Source organism: Triturus cristatus, chromosome 10, assembly GCF_964204655.1.
Source record: "Triturus cristatus chromosome 10, aTriCri1.1, whole genome shotgun sequence".
In the NCBI taxonomy this organism is placed as follows: domain Eukaryota; kingdom Metazoa; phylum Chordata; class Amphibia; order Caudata; family Salamandridae; genus Triturus; species Triturus cristatus.
In genome coordinates, this window is record NC_140593.1 from 155,113,644 (window position 1) to 155,135,443 (window position 21,800).

General features: G+C 46.8%; 1 protein-coding gene across 1 annotated transcript; it reads right to left on the bottom strand.

Annotated features, from left to right (window-relative positions):
• Positions 1-6,351: 6,351 nt before the first annotated feature.
• On the bottom strand, positions 6,352-17,878 carry LOC146789120 (uncharacterized). The gene is made up of 9 exons (XM_085630686.1): positions 17,574-17,878; positions 15,978-16,091; positions 13,432-15,117; positions 12,212-12,311; positions 11,542-11,690; positions 10,210-10,322; positions 8,620-8,709; positions 7,403-7,525; positions 6,352-6,926 (listed from the first exon to the last, which is right to left on the bottom strand). Exons 1-9 carry the CDS (start codon positions 17,638-17,640, stop codon positions 6,732-6,734), a joined length of 2,637 nt encoding a protein of 878 aa, XP_085486812.1. The 5' UTR covers positions 17,641-17,878; the 3' UTR covers positions 6,352-6,731.
• Between the last annotated feature and the right edge of the window lie 3,922 nt (positions 17,879-21,800).

The following is a 21,800-nucleotide window of genomic DNA, read 5'->3' on the forward strand; positions in this document are numbered from 1 at the left end:
TAACAAGAGTTGTAGAGGCTGTGACGAATCAGACCGCTGCTGCTCTTGGGAATCTTATGAAAGAATTACAAATTACTAGAATTGTTGCATTACAGAATCGTATGGTATTAGATGTTATGTTAGCTGATAGAGGTGGAGCATGTAAAGTTATCGGAAGTAGTTGCTGTGTGTTCATTCCTGATCATACGCCGTCAGTTTACAACGCTATTAATAAATTGCATAAAATCGCAGCTGAGATTCATACAGAAAATGGCACTTGGACCTTTTCTGGATGGTTTTGGGCATTGATCACTACATGGGGATGGAAGGTTTTAACTGGTCTCTGCATTATTGTAGCAGTTCTGTTTTCCTGTTGCATCTGTGTCCAGTGTGGTCCTTTGCTCTGTTCTCTATGTGTGTCATTTTGTATTCCTGATAAGAAAGCTATTGCCAATGTCACCCATCAGAAACATTTAACCAAAGAGGTGGAAGAGATGATGAAAATTGACATATATGATGATTATCCTAATAAGCCGAATGTCTTCAGTAAATGCTGAAAGGGTCGTCTGTTGAAAACTAAAACGGCGATATGATTAAGCATTTACTAAAGACATGAATTCTCCTTCCTTAGAACATGTTTCTTGTCTTATGTTGACTAATGCCTGGACTCCATTTAGTAATGTCATGTCTCCACGTGCTTTGCACGAGAGGAGTCCTTCCTTTTCGCCAGTTGCTCTTTAATCTGCCTAGTAACAGTCTATAAATAGCTCCTTTGTTCGTCTGGCGCATGCCCAGACTAGACCACATCTGTTATCAGTTAGTCCTTGCTTGACCATGTTTTCACGGGCTCAAGACATTGTCGTCTCCGCCCACATATTGATTCTGTATCGAAAATGTCCATAAAAGGTAAAGAACTTTGCCTCATGTTATATCCACCCACTTATGAGCCCCTCTATTGTGTATAAAAGGGGACTGTGTACGCAAGTTCTTTGTGCTACTCTATGCAATACTGAAGAGTGTTGTATAGGTTGTAGGACCACCCTTAAGGGTTAATAAACTTTGTCTTTGTATTTGCAGTTTCCGTGCCAACTTCCTTCTAGCTTTTGTTACAGGAGAGCGAACCCTTGTATTTCTGCGGGCCTAGCTGGGGCCTGTATTCTTCACACCTACCACAAAACAAGCATTTGCAATAAAATTGGTTTCGCCTTTGGGACCTTATATGTATTTAGCTATGCAGCACATTAGCCTTGGTATAAACCATCTACTGTTCTTTAACATGGAGGAAAAGTAAGCACCCAACTGCGTGACACGCCAGGTATGGGAACACATGGAGATAAATATTGCCTGTCAGAGGGAAATGGTATAGTCCAAAGCTGTTTTTAATATAAAATCAGGACCTTCGGTGGTCAAATCACTGAAAATATTATTGTTTACGGATGCTCGTGGAAGACAATTTCTATGGACTGGAATCTTGAGAATGCTAAAGTGATTCTGGTATTTTACTGACCTCTGCTGGTTGTTTTCTATCAAGACAGTTAAATAGAGGCAGGTGAACAGAAAAAAAAGTGCCTAAGCGGAAGCAGACAAGTCCTCAGGCTGATCTCCAGAGCCCACAAAGTACATACATTTATAAGTATATAATAAAGTATATACAAGAGGTCTCGAATGCTCGACCTAAAAAAAGGGTACATTAGGAGCAGACAAAGCTAATCATCTAGTCAAATGTTGCATGTAGATTTGTCTAAGGATGATTATACATTGAATGCTTATGCAAAGTTGTTGTGCGAGTATGTAAATATGATGGATGTGAGAGACTGTTAAGTGTGTATGCAATTGGCTGTGTCATTAGAGGGGATTCAGTATCATCACCTGCCTCTTACGTATGGTATCACATGTAGCTTGTTACTTCGCATGTTTTACAGTAAGGGTTACTATGAGTATTACTTTTTTGATAATGATTTGGTGCTTTCAGAGGTTCCAGCTTACAAGCAACTGAATAAGTATGATACTATAAGCAGGAAGAGGGGATAGGGAAGTATTTCATACTTACTGCTACATTAGACACAGATTGCGCTCACCGCCACAATTTAACTTTTATATTGACTGATGTAGAAAAGAAGTTTGTAGATCAAGTAGAGGATAGACACATGCAGTTAACAGTTAAACTTAACAGTACAGGGGGAAAATTTGAGTGGACCAAGGAGGAGTTAGCTCATAAGGCGAAAAGGAGTTTTGGTCCAATAGCTTTAGATTTTGAACAGCAAGGGGAACTTTGCATCAGACAGGTACAGACCTATTATGATACGATTTTTGTTGGACAGTGTGTATGATCACATTTTCCCAAATGAAGCCACTTCGAAGAAATTTTGCAAGAAGCGGTACAAGTGGTGCCAAATGTGTATTTTGTGTGCGGGAAGAATTCGTATGTGCGATTGCCACTAAATTGGTATGGCACATGTTATGTGGCTGTTGTGTTTCCTAAGATATACCATGTGGAAGATTTGGGACCGTTGGAAAGGGGGGGGGGGAAGACACCATAGAGAGAAGCATGGTACAAGTGAAGGAGAGATTGTTGGAGATGTAGTTGGAGCAATATTGCCAAGTTTGAGAGTGGTTTTGAACGACAAAGATTAGAAGGTTGTCTACTATTGTGGACAAGTTGTCAGCTAATACAGCTCATTCTTTGTTGCTTGTGGATGGAGAGATGGTGTAAATAGGAGCTATGGTGATGCAGAACAGTCTTGCTTTAGATGTGTTGTTAGCAAAAGAGGGCAGAGTCTGTAAAATGCTGAAGGTTCAACAGTGTTGTACTTATATCCCAGACCATAGTAAGGATCTGAGGCAATATAAAAGAAGCATCACTGGGATACACCATGAAGTACATGACCTAGCAACTGAAGGAGTTTGAAAGAAAGTTTGGAAAGGATTTGGAAAGATTGGAAGTTGGTTTGCAAATATTGGGAAGGGATTTCTCGTTTACATCCTGAAGCCAATTATAATTTGTCATTTCTAGGATTCTTTTGATTGGAGCGATAAGAGCCTATAAATGGCATAAGGCATGACAGGTTGAAAATTCTCTTAGACAATGTGAGAGGATAATGGAGAGACTGACAGTCCCTATGAGAATCTCAAAACCTTAGAAAGGTTTCGACACAGTAGACTGGCTACGACTTCGGTTTACGGCGGTTCTTTCTACAGGGAATTTTGATGGATTGTGATGAAACTTGTCATCAGAGGGGGAACTGATCGAGCGCGATTGTGCTCTTCAATTTGTAGGGATGCATTATAAACATGAGTAGTTTGCACCTGCATATATTCCAGGGGTGGCTCCTGAAGCAGGTAGTTGTGCTTTCAACAGCCTACGGGCTGACATGGCGTCAGCCCGGCCATAAATACTTGGAGGTCCCCAGGGACCGCCCAGTAATGACGTGAAGCAGGGGCATTTTTTTTAAAGCAGCCCCGGGCATGTCCAGCATCAACCCTATTCTCCCGGGGCTGCATGTCAATTCTGAAGCTGCCTCTCACCAACCCCACCCTTTACCAAGGCGTCACAGAGTGACGCGTTGGGAAAGGGAGGGCTTACAGCCTGGAGAAACGGGACCTCACATAGTCATGACACAACACATGGCTCTATGAGGCCGGATCACATACTGGATCAGGATGCTCTGCATAGAATACACTGTGCATGCTTCTGTGCCTCGTGTATCTGTTGAGAGCATTTCAGCCAGTGAGAGCATTTCTGCAGCACTTGTGGAAAAAAGACCACTTCTGCTGTGTCGCACCTCCATCTACAAACACCAACCGGATGGAGCGGAGGACAAGATTGACAGGCTGTGTAAGTCCGTCTTGTTCGGCCTCCTCACGTCTCCCTTTCTCTTTTTTGGGGCTCGTCTAAAATCCTTCTTTAAAACAGGCAATATGCTTCACTCTTGTTAATTTCGCTTTTATTTAGGCCCACTGGCATTGTACAGAGTGAAATGTGTCAGTGTGCTGTGTACACATTAGCCTAGAGTGTAGCCCTGTTGTAGTATTATTACTGCCCGTTTTCATTCCAGCAAATGTTGTGCGGGTCGGAAAAAAATGAGACAACATGTGCTGTAAACAGTGATATCTAATATGCAGCGAGTTTGAGGTAGAACAGGCAGTTGGACGTGGTCTGGGGAGCAAAGGCAAGCATTCTTTATCATACCAGGCTATTTTTGCAGAGTTTTATATAGCGCGAACTTGACCCGAATAGGGTATGAGAGCGCTTTACATAGCACCAGTTACATTACATGAGGACACACATTCATGTTTTGTGAGGCACAGGAAGATTAAGTGATTTGCCCAGAATCACAGGATGTTCGGCGCCATTGCCGAGACTCAAACCCAGTTCCCCAGATTCAAGGTTGACCGCCCTAGCCTTTAGGCCAACTCCTCTCCAAATAGGCTTGACCTATGTCAAGTAACTTCAGATGATAGATGGCACTTGCACGGTCATCTGTAAGACGTCACACCCAGTTACTCAAGACACAAAAAAAGCGAAGCAGCATTTTGTTGCGAAGGCAACAAAATGGTGCGAGACTGTCCACAGACACACACATGCTGTTTGCAATGGACAATTGGCGAGAGCAGCCATCTTTGTCCATTGCAGATGCGTGCATGAGAGTCCTTGCAGAATTGATTCTAAAAGGTGCCTCCCTGGCTAGTGCAGCGCATGCGCTGCTTTCGCCAGGCGAGACCTAAAAAAACAGCGCTTTTAGCTAGTACTCTGAGACTGCAAGTTCCAAGATGCAAGTGTGTTTGGCTAAAGAGCCATAAGTTAAAGTGTTAACACATGGCCACGTGCTACCTGTAGCGTGAGAGGTTGAAACAATTTAACGTTAAGGCATAGATCACCTTTTTGGCAGATTAACAAAATCTGGATGCCTCAAAGAGAACTGAAACTCAAACAAAACAGAATTCCTCCTATAAGCTTCAACATTAAAAGAAATGTAATGCATAAGTGGGAAGAACATCTACAAATATCACACACCACTTTCAGTACATAATACTCTGCAAACTAGGAAATGGGTACAAAAATAAAAGTCTAATGCTCTCACTTCCCCTCCCTGGCTCTTCCTTCTTTTTCCTCTCATGAAATCGTATTCACACTATTCTGCCTTTCCCTCTATTAACCTTCCCACTCTTTCTGCCCATAGCATAATTGGGCCATTAATTAAGCATTCTAAATTCAGTCTGCCTGATAAGGCAGATATTTCTGAAAATTAGTCGATTATCCAGGACGTACCCCTTGGTCTAGAAAGCAGGTTGCCTAATTAAAGTCTCTGCATAAGCTCAACTTGCTGGGAATTTGGGCAAATCACCAAATTTCCATGCCCTTAAATAGGAATTCGTGTAATGTAATTGGCTAGGCATGATCATGTAAAACTCACCTTGCATTGTTGGACCAATACTGGTTAGAAGCATTCATGCAGCCCTTTCCCTTTCATCACAAACATAAAGCTGCTGACCCTGTTGGGAGACGGAAGTGACAGAATAAAGCCGCGGCCTGCAAGCCACTCACTTCCCGTGGTGGCTGCCTTGCTACAAAATGTCCAAACTGCGGAAGCTGGTGGATAAATATGGTAAAATTACCATTTCTCATTTTAAAAATTGTCAATGATTACTTGACAGAATGTTTTTGCCTTCTTGTGTAATTTTACACCATCTACAAGTAAGCAGGCACAAACGCTTGTGTTGATGGAATTCACAAAAGGTTTTCAAAGACTTGAAATCTGTTTAAATTTCAACAGTTTGTAAATCTGCGCCCATGCAAGGCCGGAACCTGCGGGCATGGACTTTTAAATTGTTTGGTGAATCGGGTCATTGAAGTCACTCAGAGGGATCTGTGCCATATTTTTGCACTGTAGTGAGCTCGAACTGATGTGGGAGAACTTTCACGATTGTGGGAGAGTCGTATGCAGTTTATGTAAAGATTCAGGTGGACCGCTGTGTGTTTAGTAAAGGCCTACAGAATGGAGCCCTGCACATCACTCTGATCCCAGTAAAGGGAACCCAGAGTGTTCGCACACAAGAACTCAGGCATCGGTCAGAATGAGAGTGAGAGGGCAGAACCAGTTCAACGTCAGCTACAGCGCCAAGCCACGATTCAATGGGCTACGTGTGTGAAACGAATCCTCAGGGGTGGATGCGATCGGTCATGCCAAGAACTAGAATCAGCAACCACTCCACACTGCTCGAACTAAAGTGCCTAGTCGGTGAAGTGCTATGAAGGAAGAGCCGTAGGATCTTTTGAGAATGTAAAATGGTATATTTAGCTTGTGAACTGGATAGAATATTGAACGGATGGGGGGGGGGGGTATAATGAAAGAAAAGGAAAAAGAAAGAATGACAGGTTAAAAACGGAGTTTATTAATATACAAAATAAATACACATTTAGCAAACCTCAATAATAGGATGTACTCATTGAAACAAGGCGACAGGGAACATATTGAATAAAGAGTTTTAGTACAGGTGTGTGATATCAAACTCAAGACACAGGGTGGACCTTCGCGAGACAGGCACGGTCTCTGCCATCTAGGACTTTGGAATACTCGCCCAAGATGTTGAAGATTTGTTGCATTTTTATTCATGGCACCAGCCTTGAAGTTCCACTACATCCCAGGAGGACTGTTTTACTACCTGGTCATAGGGTAGTGGTGCCTTTCTCCGACTAGAGTCACTGGCACCCTTGCTGTGCCACTAGGTGGACATCTCAACACACAAGTCCATCACAAATTCTCATCCTCCATGCTGAATCCTCCATTGACGTACGACTGCTGGGAAGGGTCCTCAGAGCTAATGGAGAGCGTGTCATCTGTGATGTAACTGGACAAGTATGGAGGCTCCAAGGGGACCTCAGTGAAGGCGCTGGACACATAACCGGAGCTGTGCTTCATCTGGACCTGCTGGAACAGCTGCAGCACCTGCAAAGAGACACCGGCACCATTACTGAAAGCGCAATGTCATGACTTCTTAGGGGTGACCGTTTGGACAAAGTATGACTGACCACAGGCCTCTCCCCTCAGAGTACCCCTGGATATCCAACATCCTAGGCTCTACACTCCCTCTACTTCTCTCCTCATGTTCAGAAGACATTGAATCTTCTCCTTTCCACTCTCTTCTCCCAACAGCAAGGGGCCAGCTGTCTTCCTAGTATTTGCCACTGGATGACACGACTTGCCTTAAACTAACCTAAGATGTTTACATGGACAACTTCCCATCAACCACTCCATCCAATTCACTCTGACATCACTCCCCATGCTATTATAAAAATATAATTAAATAAATGCTAGCACATTATCAGTATCTCACACATTGCCACAAGAACCGCAGTGAGACAAACACACACACACACACACAGAGGGAGACAGATGCACCAGCACGCACACACGATACTTACGTGGGATTTGGGCACCGTTCCTATCCTGAAGAACCCGATGGTCCCACTGTCAATCTTGGTGCAGTTGACAATGGTGGAGGCGATGTTCTCTGGAGAAGGCCCATTGCAAAGGACTCCATCCACCTGCGGAGCAAAGCAACACGTAAGATCACCACCCACAGACTCCCATAACGCAAGCAGTTGTGGGCCTTCCATGGATACTAAACCAATGGCATCAGTAGCTTCATTTCAGAGTCTGGTTGGACCTCCTTCTCACCAAAGACATGGTGGGCACCGCAACAGGGAGCTTACTACTCTACTGAAGAATTCTGTTGTATCATCGTCCAGTCATTACTCTCTGGAGTGCTTAAGGGGAACACAAACCTATTAAATGTAAGGTTCTATCTCCCCTATCGACCAGTATTCCTACACTAGAGAGTTTTCACTTTCACTGCAGTATTAGTGACATCACACAACACCTTCGCTTATATCCACCATCTTTCCTTCCTACAAGTACTGCTCACAACTGCCCGAGGCTTTGAATGGACAACAATCCACTCGGATCCTCCCTGGATACAGCCTGCATCTTTACCATCCTGATCTAGGATCAGAACTGATGTTCCAGTACTTTAAATAAACATTGGCCAATCTTGGAGTTCCCCAGCATGGTTATTCATCATCCTGTAGTGGTGATCACCTACAGGTACAGTACACCCCTCAGCCATTCTCTACTTGGGTTCCCGTCCGCACATCCCAGATATCTTCCTCATCCTAATCAGAATACCACCCTCAGATACTGTGTGTGCGCGCATCTCCTCACCCGGTTGTGGGTATCCCCCACACATACAGTACACACCTTCAACATCCTACACTGGGATCTTCCCTAGATATAGAAAAGGCAACCATCACATCATTCTAAACTGCTTTGCAGTCCGTAAACAAAGTTGTCAAAGTTCACCTAGTCCCATGGAGCAACTTTATTTAAACCAGGTCACCTTTGTAAGCTTTATGCAGTGTATATTTGGTAAAAATAAAAAAAACTACTAAACATTAGTTTCGGAATGAGAACTACGTAGAAAAACCTACTTTCATCAGGATAATGGACAGTGCAAATAGAGATTACCCCTAATAAACCTCATCTGTTCAGTGCAGGCCACGCAAAAGACTCAGTGTTCTATTTGTACTCTAGGTTCTGAACAGTGTCCTCAGATACACCTCGTGTTTGTAATGGTAGTTACCTTGTCTCCCAGCTTGGCGTACACTTGGTTGTGGTGAGTGGTGTCAGCTTGTCCGCTTGGATTGGCTGATGAGACCACAATGGGTCCAACCTGGTGAGACACAAAGAAACAGAGTGGGTTATTACTTATTTCACAGCTTACAGACATTCACATCTCAGTGTGGGATAGAAAGCATGAGCGCACAGCAGGATCACCTTGTCCCCTAGTGGAAGAGCCAAAACACATTTGCTGCTCCATAAACATTTTGTCTGAACTATACTGTATTCAGCTAGAATATATAATTATCGGTTGATAAATTTTAAAAAAAACTAATGTGATATCCTTGAACACAGGTACGATAGTAAATGTCCATTTAAGAGCACATACATCTAATGACCCTCAGTGATGGAGGCTTGTCAGACACGAGTTGCTATGGCACCAAGATCTGTTTAAAAGGAAGGGATGGATGGAGTGCTTGAGTTGATGAATTTTTGTCAGACACCAGTGATTACTCTAAATCTATATTCCAAAAGGATCCGCGAGGTGACAACCACGGCAGATCCCAGCGTCCAACTGTTTACTACACAACATACAAACTGGCCATTGTTAGGGTTGCCATCTTTTCACCAGCCCGTACTTAACTGTACAGTCCAGGCCAGACCAGGTGGCATCTAGGCCACCGACTTGCAAGAACTAATGCTTGAACCCCCAGAAGGCTGTTTATCTAATGACCTTCTCATGCCCGCTTTGCTGAAGTTTTCAGAAGCCTTGTTGAGAAACATTGTTCACAACCATAAATTGGTGAAAGAAACAGTTTGTAGAGGAAAAAAAAACAAAAAAAAAAAAACAGCTAGGTGTATATAAATATGTCAACACATCCACCTTCAGGATCAGGAACATTTCTCCATCCTCCCTGGTCTCCATACGCCATACAGATGTCCTTTATATCCACACACCTTGTGGAGATCTACAACACACGTGTGTTGAAGGGGCTTAAAGCTGTGTTCAAGCATCTCCAGGCTCCTCTTAGGCATGAAGTTGTGTACACATTGGTTTATCACCTGAATTTTCAATAGATAATGGAGGTGTCCAAATGTCCACCTTCAGACTAAAATGGCCCTGTGTCTACCCTCCCCACTCGGAGAGAAGAGCAATATTTCTACTTGTCAACCTGCTTGATGGACATTTAGATATCTGTAGCCCTCTCTCACACACACAAATGCCTAACTTTGCTAAGCCTCCCACCCTCCAAGTAGTTCTGCCTTCTAGAAGCCATGGAGGTGTCCTCACTCCTACCCCGTCCAGGGCATGGAGCTGTGACTTCATTCCCCCGTCCTCAGAGAGCATGGAAATATTTCTGCATTCCAACTCACTTTTATTGGGCACAGAGGTGTACTCCTCACCCTCTCCAAGAGACAGAGGGATGTGTTTACTTATCTTAAATGTATGCTGATGTATATCCCACCCATGCTTGAGCAGTACTGGCAGCTCAGTGACACTCATGCCCCTGCAGAGGGTGCAACAGACTGGCAGTCATGATCATCATTGGTGGCAGAATAGTGCCAACCATGCCCAGGCAGCGCTGGCATCCACTATCACCAGACTACTCACCAGGTCAATCAGGGACGTGGTCACAGAACAATCCGGGATCCGGATGGCGATGCTCTCTGCGGTGCCAATGTACTTAGCGGAGTCCTCCAGTCCGAAGCACTGCAGCCACTCCCCTGTGGGTTCAAGAAGACAGGTGTGAGAAGGGCTTATTTTGGGCAGGCAGCTATGATGGCCAGGCACCATAGCTTTATTTCATCGTCACACTTGGACAAAGGCAGAAAAAGGAGAAATAAGGGGGAGGTGGGGGGGGAGAAAGAAAGGATAAACCGTGACAATGAAGGCAGGGGTGAAGAAAGTTTAAGATGAGACAAAGAGACAAGAAGTGCAGGGCTGTGGAAAGAGGCATGAGTTGGAGAGGTCAGGCAGCGCTAGTATTTGCTAAACTCCAGCATTCAGCAATGCCCTCGTCAGGCTCCTAAGGAATGCTATAGGCCCCTCCACTTAAAGATTAACCACAAATGTGAGAGTCCTGCATGATGCAAAAATCTACAAAATAACTCTGGTCAAGTGCTGTCAATTTGTTATTACACTAATAGCAAACAATAGTTCCTTATTTACAATCGGGTTATAAAAGTGGTGTACCATTAGCTGGTAAAAAGTTTCCCTTGGCAGCGGAGGTTAGTAAAGCAAAAGGATTTTAAATATAGGTTGTGTGAATGCTTGCAGGCGAGGCTCGGCATGTGATGTCACTTCTGCTACCCCTGGCATTTTGGTGACCTGATGTCCATGCGGAAAGGCTCACTCTGTAGACAACGATACAGGTTAGGGAGCAGACGGGGCTCCTCCTATGAGTGGGGGTAGATAATGGAGAGGCGCTCTGCACTTATGGACCGGAATATTTACAAGACCTCACAAGATCCAGATAATCACTAAAGTTGCTCCGTAGATTCACAGAACAGGCAGTATGTAGGCACTAGTCTTATATGCATGCTACAGGCAATGTAGGGGCTTCCTCCATAAAGGCATGTGAGGGATAAACCACAGGTGTTGGCAGGATATGTGACTAATGTAACAGATCATATCACACTCAGAATTTGTGGTGAATGTTTGCAACAGGAGAGGAAAAAAAAAAAAAAAAACCCACACGACGAGACAGGGAAACAATCCTACAGAGAAGCTAAAGATCACGTATGGTCTATATACAGAGGACGCATTGAAGCCTGGTGGTGGATGGGGACATGGTCCTAGTCTGCAGTCACAGTGTGGGAGGTAGGTTTGTATCAAGATGATGGGTAGTACTTCCCTCATCTTCCCCCCCCCCCCCCAGGTTTGTAGTCATGAACTTGGATCTGCTGGTCTTCATGTGCACACAGATACTGACCCCCTGCTCACCTCTTGGTATGACCAGACTCATCTGTGAAGGCCAGGCCACCTGCATGAAGTCCCAAAGCAGAGGGCTGAACAGGTGCTTAGCCGGCTCCAGCTGCTTCAAGTTCGAGATCCAGATGGACATGGGGGCGTCCTTGGGTTTCAGCTTGGTCCTAGAAGGAAACAAGACAGGTCAACCGAGTGATGGGAAGAGATCTGCTTTACTGGGATTGGAGGAGCCATAGTTGAGATTCTAGCCAACCTCAGACCACCAGCAGGGACATGATGGAAAAAGGAACATTTAAGATTACATGTACTTTCTAGCTTGGGACTGAACAATTTATACAGTCATATAGAGCGGGACTCTGGTCTTTTCAAGGGGGGGGGGGGGGGGGGGGGGGAAGGGAAGAGAAGGAACCATAGTTTTTAAGATGTTTCACATGCCCCAAAAGGTGCAGATAGAGAGAGTACTGCTGATCTGTTCTCCAATTTTATAAGGACATATAGTTTCTTCTTTTCAGGAGTGTCTAAGGTTACTTCATTTCCAGGGGTACTCTGCTGTTGGTATATGGTGGTTTCTCTTTCGAATCAGTGTTTGGTTATTTAGTTTCCGTGGTTCTCATTGTTATATGAAGTTATCAATCTAAAATATTCACTATTGATTGAAAATAAGGGGTTTGATGATAACACTCACCTGAACACCTTCTCCACGGCCGCAGGGCGGTTACAGGCTCCCACCACCACATACACCGTGTCTGTGGGGACACCACAGATTCCTCCGTCCTTCATGATGTCTGCAAGAGAAGAGCAAGAACCCCAGGATTGATTATAGGTAAACAGAGCCATCATCCTGAGCTCACTAAAGTAAGTTCAGTCCTGAAATTCGTGAATGTCGTCTGATTTACTTGGGGATTTCGTAAATCACTTCTACCCTCCCTATGGAACTTACCAACTCCGCTCAGGCCTGGCTGTAGAGCTGCTAGCGGACTCCATGACATGAGGATCACCCTCATCCAGGTCTAGCTTTTTAGCCAACAGCACTTGGCATCCTGTGGCTGGCAGGACCCAGGAATAAGAGGAACTATGAGTCCCAGAATGCAAAGTACCGTTGGCTAAACAGCAGGAGTGGGGGACACTGGGCCTCATGACATGGGGCAGGTGACATTGGTGTCCAAGTCAAAACTGTAGAGATGGATATGAGACAGAGAGTATCATATTCCTATCAACCAAGAGGTCACTGTGGGATCCTAATACAGGACCACCCCAATGCACGCTGGGCACTGTGGTCCTATCACATCACACCACAGGGCTGCAACAGCAGCATACATTACAGTGGTAAACTGACAGCAAGTAGGTCAGAAACGTGTGATCTGGGGTTGGATGGGGAGCAGCTTGAATATGCAAGCACAGCCCTCTCCCCTGGAGCCAGGGGTGCAAGTAGCACAATACAAAGAGTGAGCTGATCCTGAGGTGAAGGCCACACAGGTCCTAGCTATAGATGGCAAGCACTATTATCAAGTCTTTCATTCAGAAAGTTTCAGATTGGTCAAAATCTATTCAAGATTGCATCTAATTTAGACAATTCTTATTCGTGAAATAAGATAGATAGCATCTCATATTTGTCTACAAGGGTTGTAATCATATAGTTCTAAAATGTATTCAGGGGTAAAACTAAGAATGAACTATAATAGGACTAATGTTATTTAAGAAAATGTGACTTGGAGGTTAAAATAGAAGTCTTTTTACCAAGGATAAATTATTCTGCTGGGAAAGTCTTTCCTGCCAAACTTTAGCAGTAAGCAATGTACAACTTACACTAAGACTAGAAACATGTAAAAATTGCAGCCAATTAGTAGAGTTTTAAATTTCCCAACATCATAAAGAAAAAGAATTCCCCCCCCAGAATCTCCCTACCTGCGATCTGCTTGACGGATGTGGCCCTCCTGGCAGGAAGGTGGGGGCACTTGGAGGCTCCACCCCCAAATCCCGGGAGCTGCAGAAGTGGGCGGCCCATGGGCAGCTGGGGTTCTTCAAAGGTGCTACTGACCAGCCCAGCCAGGAAGCAGTAGAAGCTGACCACGCCAAAGATGATGGTGACAGCAATGTCATACCCAACTGGGAGGGCTGCGAGGGCGTCCAATAGAAAACTGACGAGGACGAGTTCAAAGGTGAGGCAATACAGGAACCAGGCTTTGCTTAGGAACAGCGTGCAGAAAATAATGAACCCATTCAAGAGCATGAAGCAGATGATGCCCACAGCCACGTGGAAGCCCCTCATGGGGCCATAGAGGCCACCATACCTGGTGAGACCCCAGATGACCCACATAATTCCATAAAGAATAAAGGTGCTGCTCTCAAGGGTCTTACCCCGCGAGAAGGCCACAGAGCCACAGACAAATTTCAGAAGCCCTCCAGCTACCACCACCCACGGTAGGACGACAGTGGCACGTGCATCTGTTGGGTCCACAGAAATGGTGATTGCAAAGGCAGCCAAAATGCTGCCTGCGTGGCCAAGCACCTCTCCATCAGCATACTTAGAATAGCCGAGGTAAGGAACATGCAGGTCTTTTTCTTGACGCAACTTGAACATGCTAATAGGTGTGAACAGTCTCTTAACAATCCCCTCCCCTGTTGGAATCTTGGTGGCCGCTTTCATGTTGTAAAGTTTAATGAGTGTCATAAGTGCTGAAGCCACGTAAATCGCCACATTGACTCCTTGGGGTCCACCATGGAAGAAACCAATGGGACGCGAAGCCAAAGCGATGCAGTAGGTCACAAAAAACAACAGATACAGCCCATCCACTAGGCTCCTACCAGCCATGAAGACAGCCAAGACCATAAACAGGAGCAGAAAGACCACCAGTAATGGGACAGGAAAAGTGGGTTCAGTTGCCTGCCAGAACTGGTAGAGCAAGGAATACCCTTCAGCGAACCGTAGGATGGAGGTGAAGCCAAAGAAGGTGGCCGCCAGGGTATCCAAGGATCGATACGACAGGATGCAGACCCCGATCTGGAAGATCCCCGCCATCCATAGCCAAGGCACCTGCCCCACAAAGAGACTGGTGGTCACTCCCAGGACCCTGCATCCAAAGACGCTGGCGGACACCATATTCAAGGTCAGCCCAATGATGACCAGGTCGTTGCTGCTGGAGGTCATGGGTGAGCCCTGGGTGATGCCTTTAGCCGTAGCCAGATCTGTGCCAGGGAGGGTGACCAGCTTCCCAGTAACTATATGAAGGAGCCTCCCTCCACCAAAGTATGCCCCAACGAGACAGACGATGAGGTGGTTAGAAGCCACGGCCGAGGCACCAAAGCTACTGTCATAGTATGTGGCGGTTTCATGGGCAGCGGAGAGTGAGATGGCCAATGCCATCATGGCGAGGGCAGCCTCCTTCTGAAGGATGGCCACCAGACTGATGATGAGCAGTCCCAGGGTGAAAGCTGCGAGACCAGGAACCATGGCATTACGAAGATCAAGGGACCCGCTGAGGACCCCCTGTCCATCCAGGATATGGATCACTCCCTTAGAGCACCATAGCGCTGAGACCGTCAGGCAGAAGGACACAAACAAGGGGACAGTACCACGGCTCCTGCGGACTCCTGTGGGCGAGAAGAATAAAAGGAAGAAAATTAGAGAAAAGTAGGTGACAAGGTAGAGATTCGAAAGAGCGTAACGGATATGGAAGGAAGAACGTAGTATAGTAAGGATGGAATTGGAGAAAGAAAGCCAAAAAAGGGAAATTAGAGGAATGAAAGATTGGGTAAGATGGGCTGAGATCAGACAGAAAGAGAAGGGAGAAAAAGCATTGAAGGAAAAAGGGGGAACTATACAACGAAACAAGAGACAACGTGCTAATAAGAGGATTGAGTGGAAAAGAAAGAGGAGCTAAATATAGAAAATTAGACAAAGAAAAGGGAGAGGATGGAAAAGGGAGGAGTGATAAAGAGATGGGAAAGAGGAGGAACAAAGGAGAGAAAGAAAGAAGGGAAAAGTAAATAATAGACAATGAAAAGCGTGACAAAGGAATAAAAAGTGCGATAGCAGAAAGGAGTTAGAAAGAACGACAGAAAATGAATGTACGGAAACGGGAGTGTGAGGAATGAGAGAAAGAGACAGAAAGGAGACGTGATTGCAGAGGGGAAGAATCATTGAAAGAAAGTAATTGTAAAAAGTATTTAAGGGGAGATTATCCTACAGAACTGGCACCAGGATTTTCGACACGTTTACTTTCCTGTCATTTTCCGAAAGAAGAACGGGTCTCTTCTCATTCATAACCACGAGGAGGAGATTTCCCCTCGGGGCATATACGCCCAGCATTAGTTTCAAGCACTACATTCCCATATCGAGTTGTCATAAGCGCATTGAAGCGATCGTGGTGTATTTAGGCACTGTGTCGCACACAGTCTCAGCCGTGTGCCTCCCTCCCCAATTCCCCTGAACCCCACGCGTGTGATCTCACCTGTATATCCCAGCAGAGCTGCCAATATGACCAGCAGGACCCCCAGGGATGTGCTGGGAATGAGGGGCGTGGCTCTGGGGGAGCTGTATGACGTCACTGCCAGCAGGAGGGAGCCTGGAAGAACAGCAAAGACAGTCATGATGCAGTGATAAATAAAACACGCCCGCCAGGTTCCCTCTTTAGGAGGGAATCTGGAAACAGACTGGCAGACATGAAATGATAACTTGCACTCACACCTGCCTCTCCCATCTAGAGAAGAGCCGGAGACACACAAAAGACATCCGTGACAAACACACCTGTTCCTTTAAGATCTCCGCAGCGCGGCAGTTAACCCAGGAAACACCGGTTCACTTTATTATTCTATTGATGATCGGTTACAGGTGAGGTACTGTGAGAAAGCGCCCTTCATGGCTGTATTCAGACATGAGCTGAGCTCAGGCAGGCAACTAGAGCCAAATTTCGGGGGGGGGGGGGGGGGGCTGAAAAAGATTTGGGGGGGGGGTGGGGGGGGCTAAGTCTTCCGGCCATAGGCAGAGTGGCTGTAAGAAGGGGCGAAAACACAACAAAAGCCTCATTAACGAGTAAATGGTCTTTTAAAGACCCGTGAAGTACTCTGGTGCGGCTGCAATTAGACGGACGCCAGCCCGCGAGGCTGTCTCAGCCGGGCTGTCACACACGAGGGGGGGGAGGGGGGGGGCTGAAGCCCGGTGAGCCCAATGGGTGTTGCGCGCCTGGCTGAGCTATAGGGGACCCAAGTCTTCCCGAGACGCTTCTGCCTCAGAGCTGAAACAGTCGCGAAGATAGCATGTTACTGACTCCCGCCAGCTCTACCAGGACCCGGCTCCCATAAACCCAGGGCTTTAAGTGGGCAGGGCCTCACCGGTGCCGAGTCCCGGCAGTGTTTTTAAATCCGGCCCCATGGGGCTCGATTATGCGCCTTGCGCAGGTGGTCCTTTTTTTTACCGGACTGTAAGGGGGCCCATCGACGTGCGCGTGCTCACAAGCAGAGAAGTTACGGCATCACGTAATGCCAGATAAGCGTTGATGGGGAAGGGAAATCCTTTTAAAAAGTAAATTTTCGCTTAAGATTTCCCTTTTCTTTCTGAAACACGGGAACAGCAACATTGTCGTGGTGTCACCTGGGCTTTAAGTGGAAGCTTTTTCAATATTATATACAAGCCACAGTTGCTGCTCATTTATCTTATGCAACTAACAGCCATTGACAAAGCCAATAGTCCTGACTTGTAGGTATGAGGTTACTTGTTGCATCATACATCTCGATGCAATAACTGAAAAAGCAAAATACAAGTTGGGCGGCACACAATGTTTAGCACAGATTTTTCGCCTACGTGTTTTAAGCCACTCCCTTAAATTACACTGGCTGACCCTCTAAGAGACCCCCACCAGTTTTATCATTCCACTTAAAGCCCTGCGTAACTCCATCGTAATCGGTTTTCTTGGGCCTCAGAAAACAACAACACCCAAATGATACCTAAACAACTTATCTAAACAGAGCCCAGGACCCTCCATTCACACAGCGCTTGCTGACCTCAATTGGATTTTAGCGCCATTTAAACGAAGCAGTATGGGTCCTACCTGCAGAGATGGACAGGATTCCAATGGAATAGTGAAGGGGCTCCGGTGCCTTCCCTGGCTCCGGCATCCTGCGGCTGGAGTAGACCTGCAGCGAGTCTTGAGGGCGGGTTGAATCCGCAGTGATTCTGGTTTGAATCCGCAGTGAGTCCGGAGTCTGGGTTGATGAGCCTGGAGTGTGGGGGCCGATCCCGGAGTAAGTCCGTAGTATGCGCTGAATCCGGAGTGGGGGTGAATCTCGAGCCCGTCGGGTTGGGGCAATTGGAGTGCGCCCGGGTCACTCAGCGCTGGTGTCTCACTCCACACCCGGCCCAGCAGCTCTTTATGTGCAGTGTCCCCGAGGGGGCGTGTCTAGTCGCTGTCACTCAAGGGGCCGTGGGATTTTCCCAAAGGGCAGAGCCTTGTTTCCTGCCCTCCCCCTCACAATGGAGGGAGATTTCACACCTGGGAGCGGCTTCTAAGGGGCTCCTTTAGCAGGAGGGGTCACACCTCACATACAGGGCAGTGTCCAGGCAGGAACAACTTTCCAGAGGGCAGAGATGGAGCAGGGAGGGAGAAGATGCTCGTGATTTCTACAGAAAAGACATCGGTTTAAAGGGGAAGGAAATGCATCTCTCCCCGAGAGAATATAAAATAAAACGGATTTAATTTCTGTGTTGATTCATTGCAATATAGTGCCAACTAGGCCTCTCGAGGTACCATAGCGCCCGTACCCGGGATCTGTAAATAGACTACACACACAGCGTGTACAATTAGAAACATATAAAGATTAGATTAACAGAGAAAACGTAAATAATGTAATATTTACACAACAGGGACGTACAGTGAGTGGCCGATATAAGAAAGAGAGAGAGGACTTACCTGAGCGGTGGGTGGGTGGGGGCAGTGGTCGAAATGGGGGACAAAAAGCAGGGGAACTGTGGGCGGAGAATCAGAGGGCGGGAATAACCCAAGGACAGTGGGCGGAGCCAGAGGTGTGATCAGAATGCTCAAACATCCCAATTTTTCAGTATTTGTTTGGCATTTCACTGCCAAGTTTAATCAGCCAATGGATACACATGATTATTTAAGGTTATAATGAGTTATTGACATTAAAACACATTCACAAAGTGGGATATGCTTCTAAGCACAGAATGTCCCAAATACGATGAAATGTGGAAGCACAAGCCATTTGTCACCGAGCCATGGAGTTTGTCATCAGCACTTCTCCCGTTTTCCACAACAGCAGTTCAAACATGAATAGCAAAATATCCTAGTTTGCAAATGTTTTCCATATAATTATGGCTCTGCCATATTTGCCTCATAATGCAAGATCTGCTGCATGATCTGACCATTTAAACTAATAAATTGTTTATAAAAAATCCAATTGGCCGCACTTCGAAGAAAGTAAGTGTCGCATTAGCCATCCCTGGACACGTGTTTCGAGGTAGTTGCCTCTCGTCAGCAGGGAGTAGGTGAGTGTGTGGGGTTGCCGCGTAGACTGCCAAAAAAGTATTATCAGGTAAAGTACCACTCATGGCGTGCAGGTGCTGGTCCGGGGCTCGTCAGCCCAATGGCTCAAGGGAGACTAAATACAAAAAATCCAATTGGCCGCACTCTGCTCGTCCTACCAGCATATTACCCCAAGGAACTGTGGTCCATGTAGTGGCGACGGCGATTACGCCTGTGCCAAAAGTCTTCGAAGAAAGTAAGTGTCGCATTAGCCATCCCATGACACGTGTTTCGAGGTAGTTGCCTCTCGTCAGCAGGGAGTAGGTGAGTGTGTGGGGTTGCCGCGTAGACTGCCCAAAAAGTATTATCAGGTAAAGTACCACTCATGGAGTGCAGGTGCTGGTCCGGGGCTCGTCAGCCCAATGGCTCATGGGAGCCTAAATACAAAAAATCCAATTGGCCGCACTCTGCTCGTCCTACCAGCATATTACCCCAAGGAACTGTGGTCCATGTAGTGGCGACGGCGATTACGCCTGTGCCAAAAGTCTTCGAAGAAAGTAAGTGTCGCATTAGCCATCCCTGGACACGTGTTTCGAGGTAGTTGCCTCTCGTCAGCAGGGAGTAGGTGAGTGTGTGGGGTTGCCGCGTAGACTGCCAAAAAAGTATTATCAGGTAAAGTACCACTCATGGCGTGCAGGTGCTGGTCCGGGGCTCGTCAGCCCAATGGCTCAAGGGAGCCTAAATACAAAAAATCCAATTGGCCGCACTCTGCTCGTCCTACCAGCATATTACCCCAAGGAACTGTGGTCCATGTAGTGGCGACGGCGATTACGCCTGTGCCAAAAGTCTTCGAAGAAAGTAAGTGTCGCATTAGCCATCCCTGGACTTGTGTTTCGAGGCGGTTGCCTCTCGTCAGCAGGGAGTAGGTGAGTGTGTGGGGTTGCCGCGTAGACTGCCAAAAAAGTATTATCAGGTAAAGTACCACTCATGGCGTGCAGGTGCTGGTCCGGGGCTCGTCAGCCCAATGGCTCAAGGGAGCCTAAATACAAAAAATCAAATTGGCCGCACTCTGCTCGTCCTACCAGCATATTACTCCAAGGAACTGTGGTCCATGTAGTGGCGACGGCGATTACGCCTGTGCCAAAAGTCTTCGAAGAAAGTAAGTGTCGCATTAGCCATCCCTGGACACGTGTTTCGAGGTAGTTGCCTCTCGTCAGCAGGGAGTAGGTGAGTGTGTGGGGTTGCCGCGTAGACAGCCAAAAAAGTATAATCAGGTAAAGTACCACTCATGGCGTGCAGTTGCTGGTCTGGGGCTCGTCAGCCCAATGGCTCAAGGGAGCCTAAATACAAAAAATCAAATTGGCCGCACTCTGCTCGTCCTACCAGCATATTACCCCAAGGAACTGTGGTCCATGTAGTGGCGACGGCGATTACGCCTGTGCCAAAATGTCTTCGAAGAAAGTAAGTGTCACATTAGCCATCCCTGGACACGTGTTTCGAGGTAGTTGCCTCTCGTCAGCAGGGAGTAGGTGAGTGTGTGGGGTTGCCGCGTAGACTGCCAAAAAAGTATTATCAGGTAAAGTACCACTCATGGCGTGCAGGTGCTGGTCCGGGGCTCGTCAGCCCAATGGCTCAAGGGAGCCTAAATACAAAAAATCCAATTGGCCGCACTCTGCTAGTCCTACCAGCATATTACCCCAAGGAACTGTGGTCCATGTAGTGGCGACGGCGATTACGCCTGTGCCAAAAGTCTTCGAAGAAAGTAAGTGTCGCATTAGCCATCCCTGGACATGTGTTTCGAGGCGGTTGCCTCTCGTCAGCAGGGAGTAGGTGAGTGTGTGGGGTTGCCGCGTAGACTGCCAAAAAAGTATTATCAGGTAAAGTACCACTCATGGCGTGCAGGTGCTGGTCCGGGGCTCGTCAGCCCAATGGCTCAAGGGAGCCTAAATACAAAAAATCAAATTGGCCGCACTCTGCTCGTCCTACCAGCATATTACCCCAAGGAACTGTGGTCCATGTAGTGGCGACAGCGATTACGCCTGTGCCAAAAGTCTTCGAAGAAAGTAAGTGTCGCATTAGCCATCCCTGGACACGTGTTTCGAGGTAGTTGCCTCTCGTCAGCAGGGAGTAGGTGAGTGTGTGGGTTTGCCGCGTAGACAGCCAAAAAAGTATTATCAGGTAAAGTACCACTCATGGCGTGCAGGTGCTGGTCCGGGGCGCGTCAGCCCAATGGCTCAAGGGAGCCTAAATACAAAAAATCCAATTGGCCGCACTCTGCTCGTCCTACCAGCATATTACCCCAAGGAACTGTGGTCCATGTAGTGGCGACGGCGATTACGCCTGTGCCAAAAGTCTTCGAAGAAAGTAAGTGTCGCATTAGCCATCCCTGGACACGTGTTTCGAGGTAGTTGCCTCTCGTCAGCAGGGAGTAGGTGAGTGTGTAGGGTTGCCGCGTAGACTGCCAAAAAAGTATTATCAGGTAACGTACCACTCATGGCGTGCAGGTGCTGGTCCGGGGCTCGTCAGCCCAATGGCTCAAGGGAGCCTAAATACAAAAAATCCAATTGGCCGCACTCTGCTCGTCCTACCAGCATATTACCCCAAGGAACTGTGGTCCATGTAGTGGCGACGGCGATTACGCCTGTGCCAAAAGTCTTCGAAGAAAGTAAGTGTCGGATTAGCCATCCCTGGACACGTGTTTCGAGGTAGTTGCCTCTCGTCAGCAGGGAGTAGGTGAGTGTGTGGGGTTGCCGCGTAGACTGCCAAAAAAGTATTATCAGGTAAAGTACCACTCATGGC